We start from the raw sequence: 14958 nt of genomic DNA, 5'->3' as shown, positions 1-14958 counted from the left end.
TTGGGAAGCACACACAGAAATTTCAATCCCCGTCTCTTTTTAGAGTTCACTTTCATTCATTTTCTTTTGAACAGCCCTCCTCACAGCTTTTCTGTATTTCATCCGTAAATACCTTTCTGCATAAGCACTTAAATAAAGTATTTCACCTCTGAAAATATGGCCTTTGCATAAAACAGGGTTGTCTATGCACTAGAAAGACCCAAATATTTTTTACATTGGTGCTATACAATCAGAGAAGACAGACAAAGGGCTGTAGTGTTCCCTTTTGCTCATAAGGTAGAAAACCCAGGAAGCCAAGTCTTGTAATGACAAAACCGTGTAATTGAATCATCACGTGATGCACTAGGGTCCAAAAATACTTTTTCCAATAAGTGAAAGAAGCGTCTGTAAAACGGTGGATAAAGTTTTTTGAGCATCACAACCCCAGCGAAGTGACTACTTTCACTATGATAATTTTTAGCCATTCAGTTTCGATACATTTTGAAAGTCTAGAGGAGCTGCACCATTAATTATGCCCATTCAAGTTAGCTGGGCGCTAACCCAGAAGTTAGCCCGCTCAACCGGCAGTGCGCACGCTCTATGGACCCCACAACTCGTAAGATCACAGTAATTTTATACCCAGGAAGTTGAGCTTTTATGGCTTCATCTGCCACTGAGAAGCTTTCATGTTTACCATTGTTCAGTTGCATATACTACCAACATTGTAGTGATACAAAGCTAGTTGAATGTCAGCAAAGTTCCTGTTTAAGCAGCTCAGCTGCATGTTTTTGTGTATGACTTTGGGGGTCGGAGAGATGATCTTACTCCTGACCGTAGTTTCTATAGCAACAGCACTGACCCAGGAGGCACTTAAGTTACAGGGAGAGGGGTTGTGACAGGGAAGTGGTTTCCTGGCTCTGACTGGGAGAATAAAGTGGGAATCTGTGACTGGCCTGCCCTCTGGACTATTTCTTTCTCTGCTGCACAGAGGAAGCCACAGGGATCTTTGCCAGGCTGCAGAGTCACATGTCCACCATTCACACATTGCTCCCACACATTTTGAAATTTCTGAATAAGTACAGCTAGTGTTTTTTGAGGCTTTTAACAATTTCACAGCTATTAGTCCACGCTCCCACTAACACACTGCTTTAAGTAAATGTGCTGCTTAAATAAGTAGGCTAAGAAAGAAAATCTCAGCCAAGAGCTTAACATGTCTGGAAATCTCTATTGCATGTTTTGAAGTTTCTTGGTTCAAAAGTCAGAAGCTCTTGATGGATGGATGATCATTCCAGTAACATGTAGGTCAGTGGATAAGCCTATCTATGTTGTGGGCACTGAGGTTCTCATTAGTGTGCTGCCTTCCAGATTACTCTTGGGGGGCTTCAGCCAGATAGACAGCCAGCCTAGCAGGGCCACAGTTATCCAGCCCATTTCACGTCGTCTTTATTTTCCTTCAAGGGAAACTTTTTTGGTGAAGAAAGTAAAAACAGTAAATTAACCGCACAAAACAATAACCAGCCGAAACGAGGTAGGGGATGGATGTACAACAAAACTGGTGCACTGCCTCACCTTACCAGCACTGGAAATGTAACAAGGATTATGCATGGCCTAGAAAATTAGCTTTATACTTTTATATTTATTGATTTGTTTGCTTGTTACAGCAACCTTCGACCCAGTGAGAACAGCTGAACTTCCTCCTCTAAAGGTTGTTTATTTTGAAGGACTATCATCTCAAGTACTTGACTCACAAGGCTTTCATTCAGTGTCCGTCGTTGTTTACCAGTTATCTTACTTGGCATGCTGACGACATTGTGCAACATAGTTTTATTTTTTATGGGATAAGCCCGGTGATGTTCTACTTTTGTATTGCCCTGAAAAGACTTTACTAAAATTTTTTAGCTCATCTCTCAATATTTTCTGACCTGAACCCCAAGCCCATTTGTTTCTATGGAAGTCATAAATCTTTAAAAAGTGTCCATGGATATGTGCTTTTTATATATACTTTTGAAAAGCCTGGCACTGTCCCTTTTAGTGAATGTTACTCAAAAACAAGAGGAACTTGTGCATTTTTGGGGACTACTTTTAGTGCTGAATTGATACACATTTTGTGCTCCAGTGAGTTTTTTTTTTTTTTTTTTTTTTACAGCATCAAGATGTTGTACATGGGTGCAACTCAAAATAAATACTCCATGATCATGGTAGGGAGTTAATGGGTGTCAAAGCAATAGTGAAGCTCATTGATGTATTTTTAATAGTTTTTGGTCAACAGTGGAGGTCTATGGCAGATTAAACTGTACTATTATAGATTTTGGATGCACAGATACTAATATTTCGATTAATTATGCAGCCCTTGTTTCATACTACCAATACTGGTTTATGACCAAATACATACCAAACTAATAACATTTCCATCCGTCTCATTTGTACTGTGTGGTTTTAATTGCAAATGTGTGCATGCTCATATGTTAAACAAAGATGGTAAACACGATAAACTTCTGCTAAACATAAGTGTTTTTGCGTAGTCATTGTAAGCATGTTGACAGCTGACGTTGGTACAGCCTGACAGGCCTCAGTGTGGCTGTAGACCAACATTGAGATTTTCTGGTTATTAAACATTATCAGTTGGAGTCATGTAAAACCCCTCCGTAAAGTGTGAGATTAAATTCTTCTACCAGCTTTAACATGTTCAGCACATCCAGTCTTGTTGGCGTGGATTTGCTCATGCTACCTTTCTCTACTTTAAACCACATACATCTCTCCCCACAGCTTCTCTCATGATACTTTATCTGCCTTCTTGATTGCTTTTTCTTGCATAACCTCATAACAATCCACAGCCACCACCCCTTTCTCTGTTAACCCATATCACACTCCCTCTCCTTCCAGTCCTCCCACTCGGGATAGCATGCGTCATCTATACGCTCGGAGCTCGTTACTCGGGGTGAATGGAGCCAAGCCCTCTGTCATCCCCTCTGGTGATAGACCAGATTACTCAGTAAGAGTATTTATACATGAGCTGCCTGCTGCTATAGCAGAGTGTGTGGGAGGCTGACAGTGTGCATACCTCAATATGAGTGTGGGCGTGCACATACATGCACCCATTTTTAATGAGTTGGAGATGGAACGTTGGCTGACCAGGCCTCCTTTGACTCGACTTTGGACGGACTCCAAAGCTCCTTCTTTGCTTCGTTATTATGAAATCAAGATGTACTGAGTGTATATCTTCTTTGAGCTTAGTGTGATCATGTGTCATGATAAATACCATCACAGTCTGTCACTTCATATTTTGAGTCACTGCAAAAATAATCACGCCTACTGTCCAAAAAAAGCATCTTGTTGCGCACATGCAAAAATGTCTTCATGTCACGACAACAAAGACAATGGGTCGAATATAGCTAACCAAATGTGCTTGTAGCAACCTCTAACACAAATATGTGCTCACACCCACACACAGTCTGCACTGGCAGTGTAGGTCAAGGCTATCACAATTTTACAGCTCAGTTCGACAGTGAGAGAAGGACTCAGAGATTATGTGCTGTGGCTGCACTCAGATTAAGACGAGGGGGAGGAAAAGTCACATTCTCTACATGCTCCAAGGAACAAAGCCTCTTTTGACCAGAACACATTCCATATTGCATACTGTACTTGGTGTCTGTGTTGACTGGAGCTATAAAGATTATACATACATCCCTGTAGCGAGCTAAAGGACAAGTTTATGACTCCCCTCCGTCTCTAAAGCTACCAACCAGATTGAAGCCGAAAAGATTTTCTGGCTTTTATATCTCTTTATTTTGCAGTTGCGGGAGTTTTGAAAGAAACAAGTCAGAATCATGACGTATTCACGACCCACTTCATTAGAAAACCCACAACTAGGGGCTGCAACTAACAATTATTTTCATTGTCAATAATTTTCTCAATTAATTGTTGTTCGGTGTATAAAATAACAGAAAATGGTAAGAAATGTCGACCAGTGTTTTCCAAAACTGAAGATGACATCCTCAAATGTCTTGCTTTGTCCACAACCCCAAGATATTCAGTTAAATGTCATAGAGAAGTGAAGAAACCAGATTATATTTATATTCAAGAAGCTGGAAACAGAAATGTGACTTATGTTCCTTAAAAAAAAATACTATTTGACGATTATCAAAATAGTTGGCAACTAACTGGTTAATCATTGCAGTTTTACCCACGATATTGCACAGCTGCTCATTTTGCCCGCCTGTGGAAATTTCTGAAATTTTCCCACAGTAAAAAATAAATGTGAAACTAAAAATGAACATTTCATGTCGGCCTGCTTGGGGTTGTCATTTCCTTTTAGTGAAACCTTTTAAAAGGAAGTGCAATTCATATGTCTGGTATTTTAATTTTTCTAATCAAATGTGTTAAGCACTCATTCCCTGAATGGTGACTCATTGTTAGTGATCAGCTGTAATCTATATGCAAATGTGAGAACACAGGGGCAGCACAATACTGGAGAGGAAATAATAGGATTGAGTGTGCATGAAGCAACCCACAGCTGTTTTGAAAGGTCCTTGTACAGAAGTGGCTCTGTACTGAAGTGCTGTTGTTCATCTGCTGATACTGTTGAAGAGCTTTTACTGTCAGCGGCTCACACAACTCACCACAGCGTGAACTGGGTATTTATTTTTAAGTGCAGTTGGCCAAAATTTGAACTTTGTAAGTAGCAGGTGTTTGTCAACCTGGGTGTTCTTCTAATGTGTTATGATGGTTTACCCACCACCTGCATTGTTGAGATTTGGTAAAGGCAGACTACTGCAACAACAAAGTCGATCAGGGCGAGAAGCGCACGCCTCCTACAGCCTTCCAGGAAACAAACTTTATTAGAAATCAACCACTAAAACACCAAAAGTAAACAGACAGTAACTGTAGAGACAAACATGGTAGTGTCACTGAGCAATGAGCCTCAACTCCTACTTCTCTGAATTTCAGAGTCTGTCACAAGTCCTTAACAACAATCTCTGCAATGGAGCTCATGTAAAATGTGATTGTGACTTATGGTCTTAACAGAAAATGACCCAGGTTGACTAACACCAAAATATCCCTTTTTAAAGAAGGAACTGTGATTTTGTGTAGATAGATTTTGGGAAAGTAATGGCTGTTTGATCAGATCCCTTTTTGTGCCTGGTACAACTATAGCTCTCCATCAGTTTTTTGTCTCCTTTTGGATTTTGTTTTGTTGTTGTTGACACTGCTGCCATATTATGTTATGGCCTGCTCTTGCAGTAGTTATTAGTGGCAAATACATCCCCATGTAGTGTTGATTAACTGGCATTTGTGATCTCAAAGCTTGAGTCACTGTTCTCCATGTGATAACGATCTGTCCTGTGGGAGGAGATCACAAAACAACATATGGGCTCTGTTCTGAATGAAGTCACGTGGTCATGGATCAGATGCACAGATCAGATATCAATATCAATGTGCGTGTGTGTTTTAAGTGTTTATTTTTACACTACACTAAAAACATTTCACATATGTGACATAGGAAGGATAAAAATAATCAATCTTCTTCTTAAAGCATGAAAGTAGCACTAGTCATACACCTACCTCCTCAACTCCTCCTGACTTCCTTTACATATCTCTCTGTTTTCTGTTTCCTCTCCAGTGCCTGAGGATGTCCAAGCGGAGCTTGTTTGTTCGTCTGGTGCCGTGCCGCTGCTTGCGGGGTGAGGAGGAGGCGGTAACATCGCTGGACTACTCCCACTGCAGCCTGGAGACTGTTCCTAAGGAGATCTTTAGCTTTGAGAAGACCCTGCAGGAACTCTACCTCGATGCCAACCAGATCGAGGAGCTGCCTAAAGTAAGGCATAGAAACTTGACACAACTACATGCAGGTCACTAAATATTGACTTGCTGAGGGCCTAATTCATTCATTAATCCATTAGGAAAAGCTTGCATTGTGGAGACTACTTTACTTCATTCATATTAATTTTGTAAAAATAAAAAAAATGCATGAAGACAGTTGATGCAGTTGAAGACAATCAGGACATTTAAACATCTAATATTATGATGTTTTATCTTGCTAAACCATATACTTTTTAATTTGATTGTAATATCTCTTCTCTCTCTCCACCAGCAACTGTTTAACTGCCAGTTACTCCATCGACTGAGCATGCCAGATAATGACCTCACAGTCTTGCCAGCAGCGATCGCAAACCTCATCAATCTCAGGGAGCTTGACGTCAGCAAAAACAGTAAGCAAAATTACAACTTGTATTCCTTATATCTACGTTAACGGTTCGGTTTGTTGGTTGGTTTGTCTGTCAGCAGGATTGCAGAAAAAACACTGGCCTAATTTTCATGAAAATTGCAATGACTATATGTAAAGCCACATTTACATGTACCATTTATCCTCTGGGGTAGCTACATATGTAGTTACTCAAATTCCCTACAGAAAGCAGTCATTAGGGAGCACTCGGGGACACTGGTTTCATGGGAGAGTGCAATTGTGCACACAAAAATACACATACAGCAAATTACTTTTAACTTATTCTAAAGGTTTTGGAAATATATCCATAGTGGTTGCACTTACAAATTTGCATATCAAAGAAGAGTGGACTATATGCCTTGGGAGAGATCTGAGCTGTCCCTTCTAGTTTTACTGTATGTCTGCATCTTTTCTTCAGAAAAATCACTCAGGTGACAAACTCTTTGACTGGCAGGTTAGATGAGTCATGTAAAATTGTTGCGTGAGAAGTCCAAATGTTGTAGTTGTTTCTGTGTTGTCATGACTGCTTTTGACCTTTAGTCAGTTAACGACTTCTAGAAAAAATGAAATTGCCAGGAAAGGGTTGCATAATTGATGCCACAAATATATTACTTCAAAGATCTTTTCAGGTAAAATGCCATGGCACGTTTTATTTACCACATGTTACGTCACATCACGGCATGACTCTAAACCCCTGATGTGATGGATAAAGGAAGTGGACAGGCTCAGACCTGCAATGTGCTCCGCACTGCCTTCATAACGCAAAGGAGCAGAAAGGACAAAACCGTTCAAGTTAAATGAAGCTCAGCAGAGCTGATTCTCACACAAACTGTGAGAATATCTGTACAAGGTGTTTAACTCAGTGTCTTGACAGTGCTTTCAGAGTGGGAAGTGACAACATTTGTCAAAGTGTGACATTCAGCTCTTTGAAGATAAACATCCACGCTGTTGAATGTGATGTAGAGTTTTGTACTAGAAGTCCTTTCATATTTGCCTGTTTGATGAAAACTTTCCACCATCAGTGTTGTTCTAGTCTGACATTTAGAACAAAAAGCAGCTGCAGAATAAAGTCTCTGGAGGCTTGACAGTTCTCTGTTCAGGTGCCCGGCTGTGTGTAGAAGCAATCAGGTGTTGTTTTTAAACGATCAGTATTTTCATAACATCCTGTTGCATATTCCCTACAACGGGCTTTACTTCAAACAAGTTGTCAGTTTTCTATCATTAACACCACAATCTGACATTATCTGTTGAGCTCTGTGAGCTAAAATAAAGTGGTTAAACTACAGGTTACTGTTTAAGATGGTTGATCATCACTATACAACCTTGATGCAATGCAGGATAGAGGAATATGCATGCTCAGCAAAACCCTTCCATGCATAAAGAAAGGTTAAAAAGGTAGTTCTAATAAAAATGAATGAGCGCGGAGACAGGCGAGATCAAACAAATGTTGAGGGATGTGGTGGTTATTTCATGAACCAGAGCTGCATGGGCCTCGTTGACATTTAAAAGTAGCTTATCCTTCTTCTCAAAGCACTTTGGGCTAAGTGTTGTGGATACAAAACAAAGTGGGTGGAAATAAACCTTGAGACTTGGTCATGTCTCCTTGCTCTCTCAGTCTGCAAGTTGTCAGGAACCATCCACAATGTGTGAACAATCACTCAGTGGTCTTTCTATTTTTTTTCTTCTTCCTATTCTGATCTGTTATTATGTCACCTCTGCACTCTTCTCTGTGGTTGTTTAAAGATGAAAGGTGCAGAGCCACTCCAAATGTATCTTGAGCACACACAGTTTAGGCAGAGACCCTCGCAATGCACCTGTGTTTAACATTCACAAAGCTTCTCCTGCTAAACACGGACAAGATGGCTTTCATTATCCCTCATCTTTGTTGGTTTTGACTGGAGTCATTTGTTTTGTGTCGGAGGTAATAAAACGTTTGCGATTCAACATGCAGATGTTGAATTGATGTTGTGTAGTTGACTTACCTCCTCGCATTTTTTGCCATTTCTCTCTAGGTATCCAGGAGTTTCCAGAGAACATCAAAAACTGCAAAGTCCTAGCTATTGTAGAAGCCAGTGTGAATCCTATATCCAAGTAAGTACTGTCCACTTTTATATAATAGTTTTCACCCATAATTAACTTTATTTTGGCTTAATGTTGCGCATGAATTTTGAGTTAAAATATTCTGGCATTGCAGCAGTTTTGTTAGGCTTTGTATGAGTGATGCTATTCCTGTTCCTGTATGTGTTGTCAGGCTCCCTGAAGGCTTCACCCAGCTTCTGAGTCTGACGCAGCTCTACCTGAATGATGCCTTCCTCGAGTTCTTACCGGCCAGCTTTGGCAGGTCAGTTTGTTCTCCGGTTTTGGATCAGGATGAAACTGTTTCTAACAGAACAACTCATGTACACACTGTACACTCAGGCTGTACACTGTGGATATGATGGAACAATTCGTCCCAAAAATACATATTTTTCCTCCTACCTGTGCTGGTATTATATCAACTAAATTTGTCGTGGTTTGAGTTGCAGAGTTTTAGAGATATCACCCGTAGAGAAACGTCAAAGGTAACTAGATGGCACTGGGCTTGTGGTGCTTAAAAAGCAAAGGAAAAATACAATAGAAAAACTCACCAGCAATGTCTCTTACCAGAAATGTTGACCTGGTTACTCAAGATGATCCACAGACCTTGTTGTGAGAATAATTTCATGAAGGAACTATTTTATATCTACCAAACTACACCCACCAACTGTATTATCACACTGAAGGAAGTTTACATCTACTCATTGAGAGGAGGCTAGCAAACTAAGCCATCTAAGGTTACAGCTCAGCAGAACAGGATACAAATAATGTTTACGCCCCACACTGTCACAAGCACGAACCTCTTGTTGATGAGTAGATGCACGCTTCCTTCCAAAACTCAAACTCATGCCAAAACAATCTAGATACATAAATAGCACTACAGCTAAGAGGAGATTGAGTTTTTTGAGTGAGCTGTCCCTTAAGTGTATGATTTATGTGAAGTCACATGCAGTAGTTAATTGGGTCACAACACGGATATTATAGATGTGGCGTTAGGGGTGAGGTTTATCTGATTTTTGAATCCAATTTTAAGACAAGAAGAACTTGTGCAATGTACCACATTCCATAAAAAATCTATTTTTTAACCAACCAATAAAATCTTGGCTCCAATATAAAAACATGCCCATAACTTTCTGCAAAAGAGATTTCCTTTCACTGTATGTGCTACAGTAGTGCCAGGTGGTGTATTGACAAAGTATTGATTATGACCCAAGACAAGCTTATGTCATCTCCATGTTATGCTGATGATATTGTCTAAGTATTTGAACACAATAAATATAGTCTCAATTTGTCATTGTCACTCAGCTCTGTCACTTTGCTTACAAGAAATATGTCACATTTATAGTTTATTAAGGCGTATAATGTATATTGTAGGATAACCTCACTGCTTAAGTGTTAATAATGTTTTATTGGCTGTTCAGAAAAGCTGTATAGGCTGTTTTTAATTTTATAACGCAAGCCTTTTAGAGCAGCTATAATCAATATTTTCATAACAACAATGTATCAAATGACAATGTGAAAGGGGATGCTCGTAGTGATTAATTATTATTTGAATGTGCAGCTTCCCTCAGCTTTAAAGAGCTTAATCACAAGTTTTAGTTCTGTGTCATTTTCAGCCTCAGCAGGAGGCTGTTTTCAGTGATAAAGCTTAAAAAATCCGCTGTACGCTACCTGCTGAACCCCAAACAGTGGACAGTCACAGTTGGAGACTTGCTAATCTGCATTTACCAGCTAGAGAGCCAGATATTTCCCTCAGGAGTTGGTGGAGACCAAAACAGAGCTGAAAGAGAGAGAATATTGGACTAATATTCATCAGTTGGTCAGAAACAGTCCTCCAATTGAATGATAATGTTGCTCTGTAACTGCTGGATGTAAAAATTAGCAAATGCTTGCTAACAGGTTTGTCATCACCTCAAAGAAGTGATGGCGTCAGTGTCATAAAAGTAGCCAAAAAAACAGTTATAACAGGATTTTAAGGGCTTTTTAGATATTAAATAACACCTGTGATTAAAAAAGTGACCACTTGCTCTGTTGTATGCTTCAAGATTTTCTTCCATAATGATTTGACAAACTCACATTGGTCATTTTGAGATGTGGTTCCTATCTCAAAGATTAAACGGGTTGTTTCAAAAAACAAGCAGGATTTGTAATTGTTTATAGTTTACACAGTAGTTGGTGTTGAGCCTGCTGATTACACAAAACATGTGACATTAGGTGCCCACTTGAAACACTACTTTATCTGTAATGATTCCTAACCGTTAAAATTCTGTGTTTTGGCAAATTAAATTACCACAAAAGTCCCTGTCATGTAGCTGCACATTATGGCTGGTGAGTAACAGATAAGCCAGCAGAGGAAATTGTGGCTGCTGTCGTGGCCGAAGTAAGCCTATTTTCACATAATACTCCTTATTGGCAAGTATTGGAGAATATTTATTCAAACAAAATATGACAATAAAGGGTGCAAACTGACTTACTTATATTATGTAAACATTTGCCAGCTCAAGAAATGTAAACAAAGGTTTCTGCAGTATGAAGATCAGATGTTTGACAGTGTCATTTAAATATTACGTGTTGTTGTAATACTTACCGATAATAAAATGTTTGTTTTTTTTTACTTTGTTACAGGTTGACTAAACTACAGATCTTGGAGCTAAGAGAGAACCAGTTAAAGATGTTGCCAAAGTAAGTGGCTTTTACTTCTTCAAAAACATACAGAATGGTGACTTTATTTACAAAATAAAGGAGCAGCATCACTTTGAGAGTCATGCTTGTGTCATGAAGCGTGTCAACAGTTTTTTACCCTTCCTTCCTCACCGTTTCCTTCCTCTCACAACCCCTGCAATGTCTCTCCTCCATCCTGTCTCTTTTTTTTTTTACCGTAGATTTGCTCCCCACACCTCAAACTGTAGTATTAAATTCCACGGTGTTGCATAAGAGCCCCCTTTCCTTGGCTGCTTGCTGTGGCAGGTTTTATAATCCTCTTCTGAGACAGTGGCGAGGGTTATTTCACCATTTGAGAAGGTTACAGTGCTGCTGGGAGACTGAACGTCCCCTGAGTATTTGAGAAAGCTCCAGGTGATTGTGGGGGAGAAAGCTACTTTCTCTTTCTGTCTTCTCTCATGCTTCACTTGCCGTATCACTCCATTGTACGTCTTTCCCATTTTCTCTGCAAAAAACTGCATTTCCCTATTTCCCTTTTTTGTCCTTCCTCCCTCTGGCTGAGTTTCCTTTGTTATCTTACTAACTTTTTCTTATTTTTCCCTGACTGAGTGACGGGCCAGCCAGTGTAAAAAAGTGCAGAACTGCAGCAGCAGCTCAAAGCGAATCCTCTCTTCTTCTCGCTGTTGTTTATGTGACAGAGGCCAGACCTGTTAAAGGCTGGAGCCCTGACAAAGAAAGGGACTAATGATCGGGAACGTTGCCAGAGCAACACACAAGCATTTCAGAGATGTAAACATATGTGTGCGTGCACAAAGGGGGCGCAGTGGCAGTCTTTTCAGGGCTTCCACATAGAAAGTGCAGCCTCTTTCCTCTCAGTGCACAGACACATACCGAGCACATGCATACACTAAAAGTTTCTCTGTATTTTAGAGACGAATGTTGTGTTCCTCACAACTCAAGGTCATGCGTCATAGTGTGTTTGTAGTGTGTGAACTCGCCTTCTAGATGAGCCAGCAAAGCTCATTCTTACCCCTTTCTGCTCACATGGGGGGCTTTCTGTTGTTCTTGCCAATTTTGAGGTAAGAATGTGACAAAGCTGGCTAATGCTCAAGTACATCGACAAGAGTGTTTTTATATTGCACCAAGTACTAAAAAGAAACCTCCAGAAGGCCTAAATCATTTAGAATTTGTGCCGTGTGTTTTTACATTCTCATTTTATGAGGAGCACCTAAAAACAAAACAGACTCCACGGTAGTGCTGGTGGGCCTCTGCTGAATCTCACTCATGTTTTAAGGAAACAGCTCAACCCTGCTGTGAAAGGATAATCGTATCTGTTTCCAAACAGACCTCTGTACATCTCCATTTCACCTCAACTCATGGTCTCCTGTGTTTTGGCTTGTTATGTAGAGTTATTTTGTTGAACTTGTTATTCATTTTCAAGAAATGTCTGTTTGAAATGTCATGTTTATTTGTGTATTGCAGTTCTTAGTAAAATAAGTAACTTGAAGGCGTCGCTTTGGGCTTTGGGATATTCCGATGAACATTTTTAACGATTATTTTTGACATTTTATAAACGAAATGATCGTGAAAATAGTCTGCTGCTTAATCGATAACAGAAATAATGATCAGTTTCATCCCTAGTGTGTTTTATTTTACTCTTGCAGATGTTTTTAAGACTTAACTTTTGTGTGTGACGTCAGTTTAAAGGAAGAGTTTTGTATGCTGCTGCCACTGAGTTAAATGCCCTCTAAGTCATCTTTTCATTAGATTTTCAGGAGTGATTCACTATTGCTGTTTCGAATGTGAAATAGGCCTTCATAAGAATGTTTCGCTGGTGATCCGTTAAATATGTTTCAGACTGTAAGCAGCTGAATAGTCCTGGTTTTTATCTGCTTGTTTACAGTGTAGCAGTGAATGTGAGACTGTGACCTGAATGTGGAGAGGAAATTCTGGAGCACGGCTTAGGGCTAGCATACGTCACATTTTCCATTATTTAAAGCATATTTCTGTCATGCCTGAGCTCTGCGAGGTATTTATTTGCACATAAAATTATTCAGTGAAAGGAGTAAAGGCAGAGCATGCGTGCTATCCAAAGTATAACTTGAAAATTGACAGATAATCTTTTTTTTTTTGGGCTTAGCTCTTTGAAGCAAGTTGGGCCACATTGCTGATAATCCTTTTGTCAAAGCAAAAGGGGTCAGTTTTAGTGCTTTCTATGTATTCTACTATCGCCACATGTGAAAACATGTAATGTGAGTGATTTAAGACCTCACTCCCTGTCTGTCCTGTGTGTCTACAGGAGCATGCTGAAGCTCACACAGCTGGAAAGGTTGGACCTGGGGAGTAATGAGTTCACTGAAGTGGTGAGTATCTGTCAGTCGGTCTGTCGATGCCCAGAGCCGTCTTACCTCTCTGGTGGTGACCTCACCTCCTCCTTCACTTATCTCTTTCCTTCTCATTCATTTACAAAATGGAAGCTCTGTTTTTTTTAAGGGCGCATCCAATAAGAGCTAATTAGTTTTCACTGGAAGATGGCGTTCATTAATACACGATAATCAGTGTGGATTAAATAAATGGCCGTCTGATTCATTTTTAGCTTGTTTATGAGTTAAGCTCTTCTTCCTGTCCCTGCCCAGCAGGCGCACACACAAACACACATCCCTCTCACTTAACCTCCTTTCTCCTCCTTACATCCACAGCCTGAGGTGTTGGAGCAGCTGACTGGAATCAAGGAGCTGTGGATGGACGGGAACAGACTGACGTTTTTACCTGGGGTATAATTTACAGTCATTCCTGTACACACTCCCAGTGGCTGCTGTGCCCCGAAACATCATCTTGAGATTATTTCCCTTGATCTTCAATCTACGTGTCTGCTTAGATTTTCATCAAAATGAGCCGCAGTCAGTTTGCATCAGACTTTCAGCCCTGTGAACACCAGCAGAGAAGGAGCCGCAGTTTGGAAAACATTCTCTTGCTGGATGAATTGCACAGTTTTACAGAACAAAAATGCAGACGTTTGGGTTTCAAAATGTCCCAATAATAATTACAGAAAAAATCTGCAGCTGTGAAGTAATTATTTTCCTTGAGCATAATTAATTTATAATGATGTTGTGATAGTCAGAATGTGTTACACGGGATTCATTTTTCATCCAAATGACCAGCTTGTTTGTAACTGGGTCATAATTAAAGCATTAGATCTGCTGCCAGCATTTCAACAGCATCAGCTGCAATAACAGTCTGGCCTTTTATAACTCATGACGTCTGAATATAAATGAAAACTGAATACAGCAACTGTTTTCCTTTTTATCTAGAATATCCGTTTATTAATCATGTATTCGTTGCTGCTTCCTAAGTTACTTTACCTCGCTGCTCAGGATGTTTTGGGGATTGTTTTAATCCACTGCTCCTGTGTTCAACTCTACTGCCTAATCCTTAGCATGAATCTAGAGAGGATAATGAGATATCAGTGAAAGTTCACTCTATTTTTTGTGTCTCCTTTCATGTATCCAGATGCTGGGGATGCTGAAACAGCTGGTGTACCTGGATGTTTCCAAGAACAACCTGGAGATGGTAGATGAGCAGATCTGTGGCTGTGAGAGTCTGCAGGACCTCCTGCTCTCAAACAATGCCCTCACACAGCTGCCAGGCTCCATCGGTAAAGATTACTAAATGCCCTAAATTATTACAGCACACACACACACACACACATACACACACACACGCATCTTGTTTGAAAAAACACCTTCACTCCCTTTTAACTATTGCCAATGTATGTTTCACTCCTGGGTCCATTCCTGTGTTGTTTTTGTCAGTATCTAATTTGAAAAAATGGTGTTAACAGTGTTTTTCTTGCTTAGCTAAAATACATTTTTATCACACAAAAACAGCATCAACTTTCATACGGCAAGAAGAGGATGCAATTACTGTTTCTCTAGTTACATTAATGTCACAGTTCTCCACAGGGCAGCAGTGCCACAAGATGTTGAGTTTAAACCAAAGAACTCTCAAAATTATGTCAC

General features: G+C 39.9%; 1 protein-coding gene across 4 annotated transcripts in view; it reads left to right on the top strand.

Moving 5' to 3' along the window:
• erbin (erbb2 interacting protein) overlaps nt 1-14958 on the top strand; it is a 56875-nt gene that overhangs the window by 21740 nt on the left and 20177 nt on the right. For all 4 annotated transcript variants that reach the window (XM_084382281.1, XM_084382282.1, XM_084382280.1 and 1 more), the window contains exons 3-10: nt 5600-5794; nt 6071-6188; nt 8215-8293; nt 8454-8543; nt 10904-10960; nt 13239-13302; nt 13639-13713; nt 14450-14594. In XM_084382281.1, coding sequence (XP_084238407.1) covers nt 5609-5794; nt 6071-6188; nt 8215-8293; nt 8454-8543; nt 10904-10960; nt 13239-13302; nt 13639-13713; nt 14450-14594 — 814 coding nt within the window. In that variant the 5' untranslated portion in view covers nt 5600-5608. The remainder of the gene's footprint in view (nt 1-5599; nt 5795-6070; nt 6189-8214; nt 8294-8453; nt 8544-10903; nt 10961-13238; nt 13303-13638; nt 13714-14449; nt 14595-14958) is intronic.

Source organism: Pagrus pagrus (genome assembly GCF_965226575.1).
Source record: "Pagrus pagrus genome assembly, chromosome: 19".
NCBI lineage: Eukaryota > Metazoa > Chordata > Actinopteri > Spariformes > Sparidae > Pagrus > Pagrus pagrus.
Note: the sequence above shows the minus strand (reverse complement) of the source record. Positions and strands in the feature narration are given on the sequence as shown.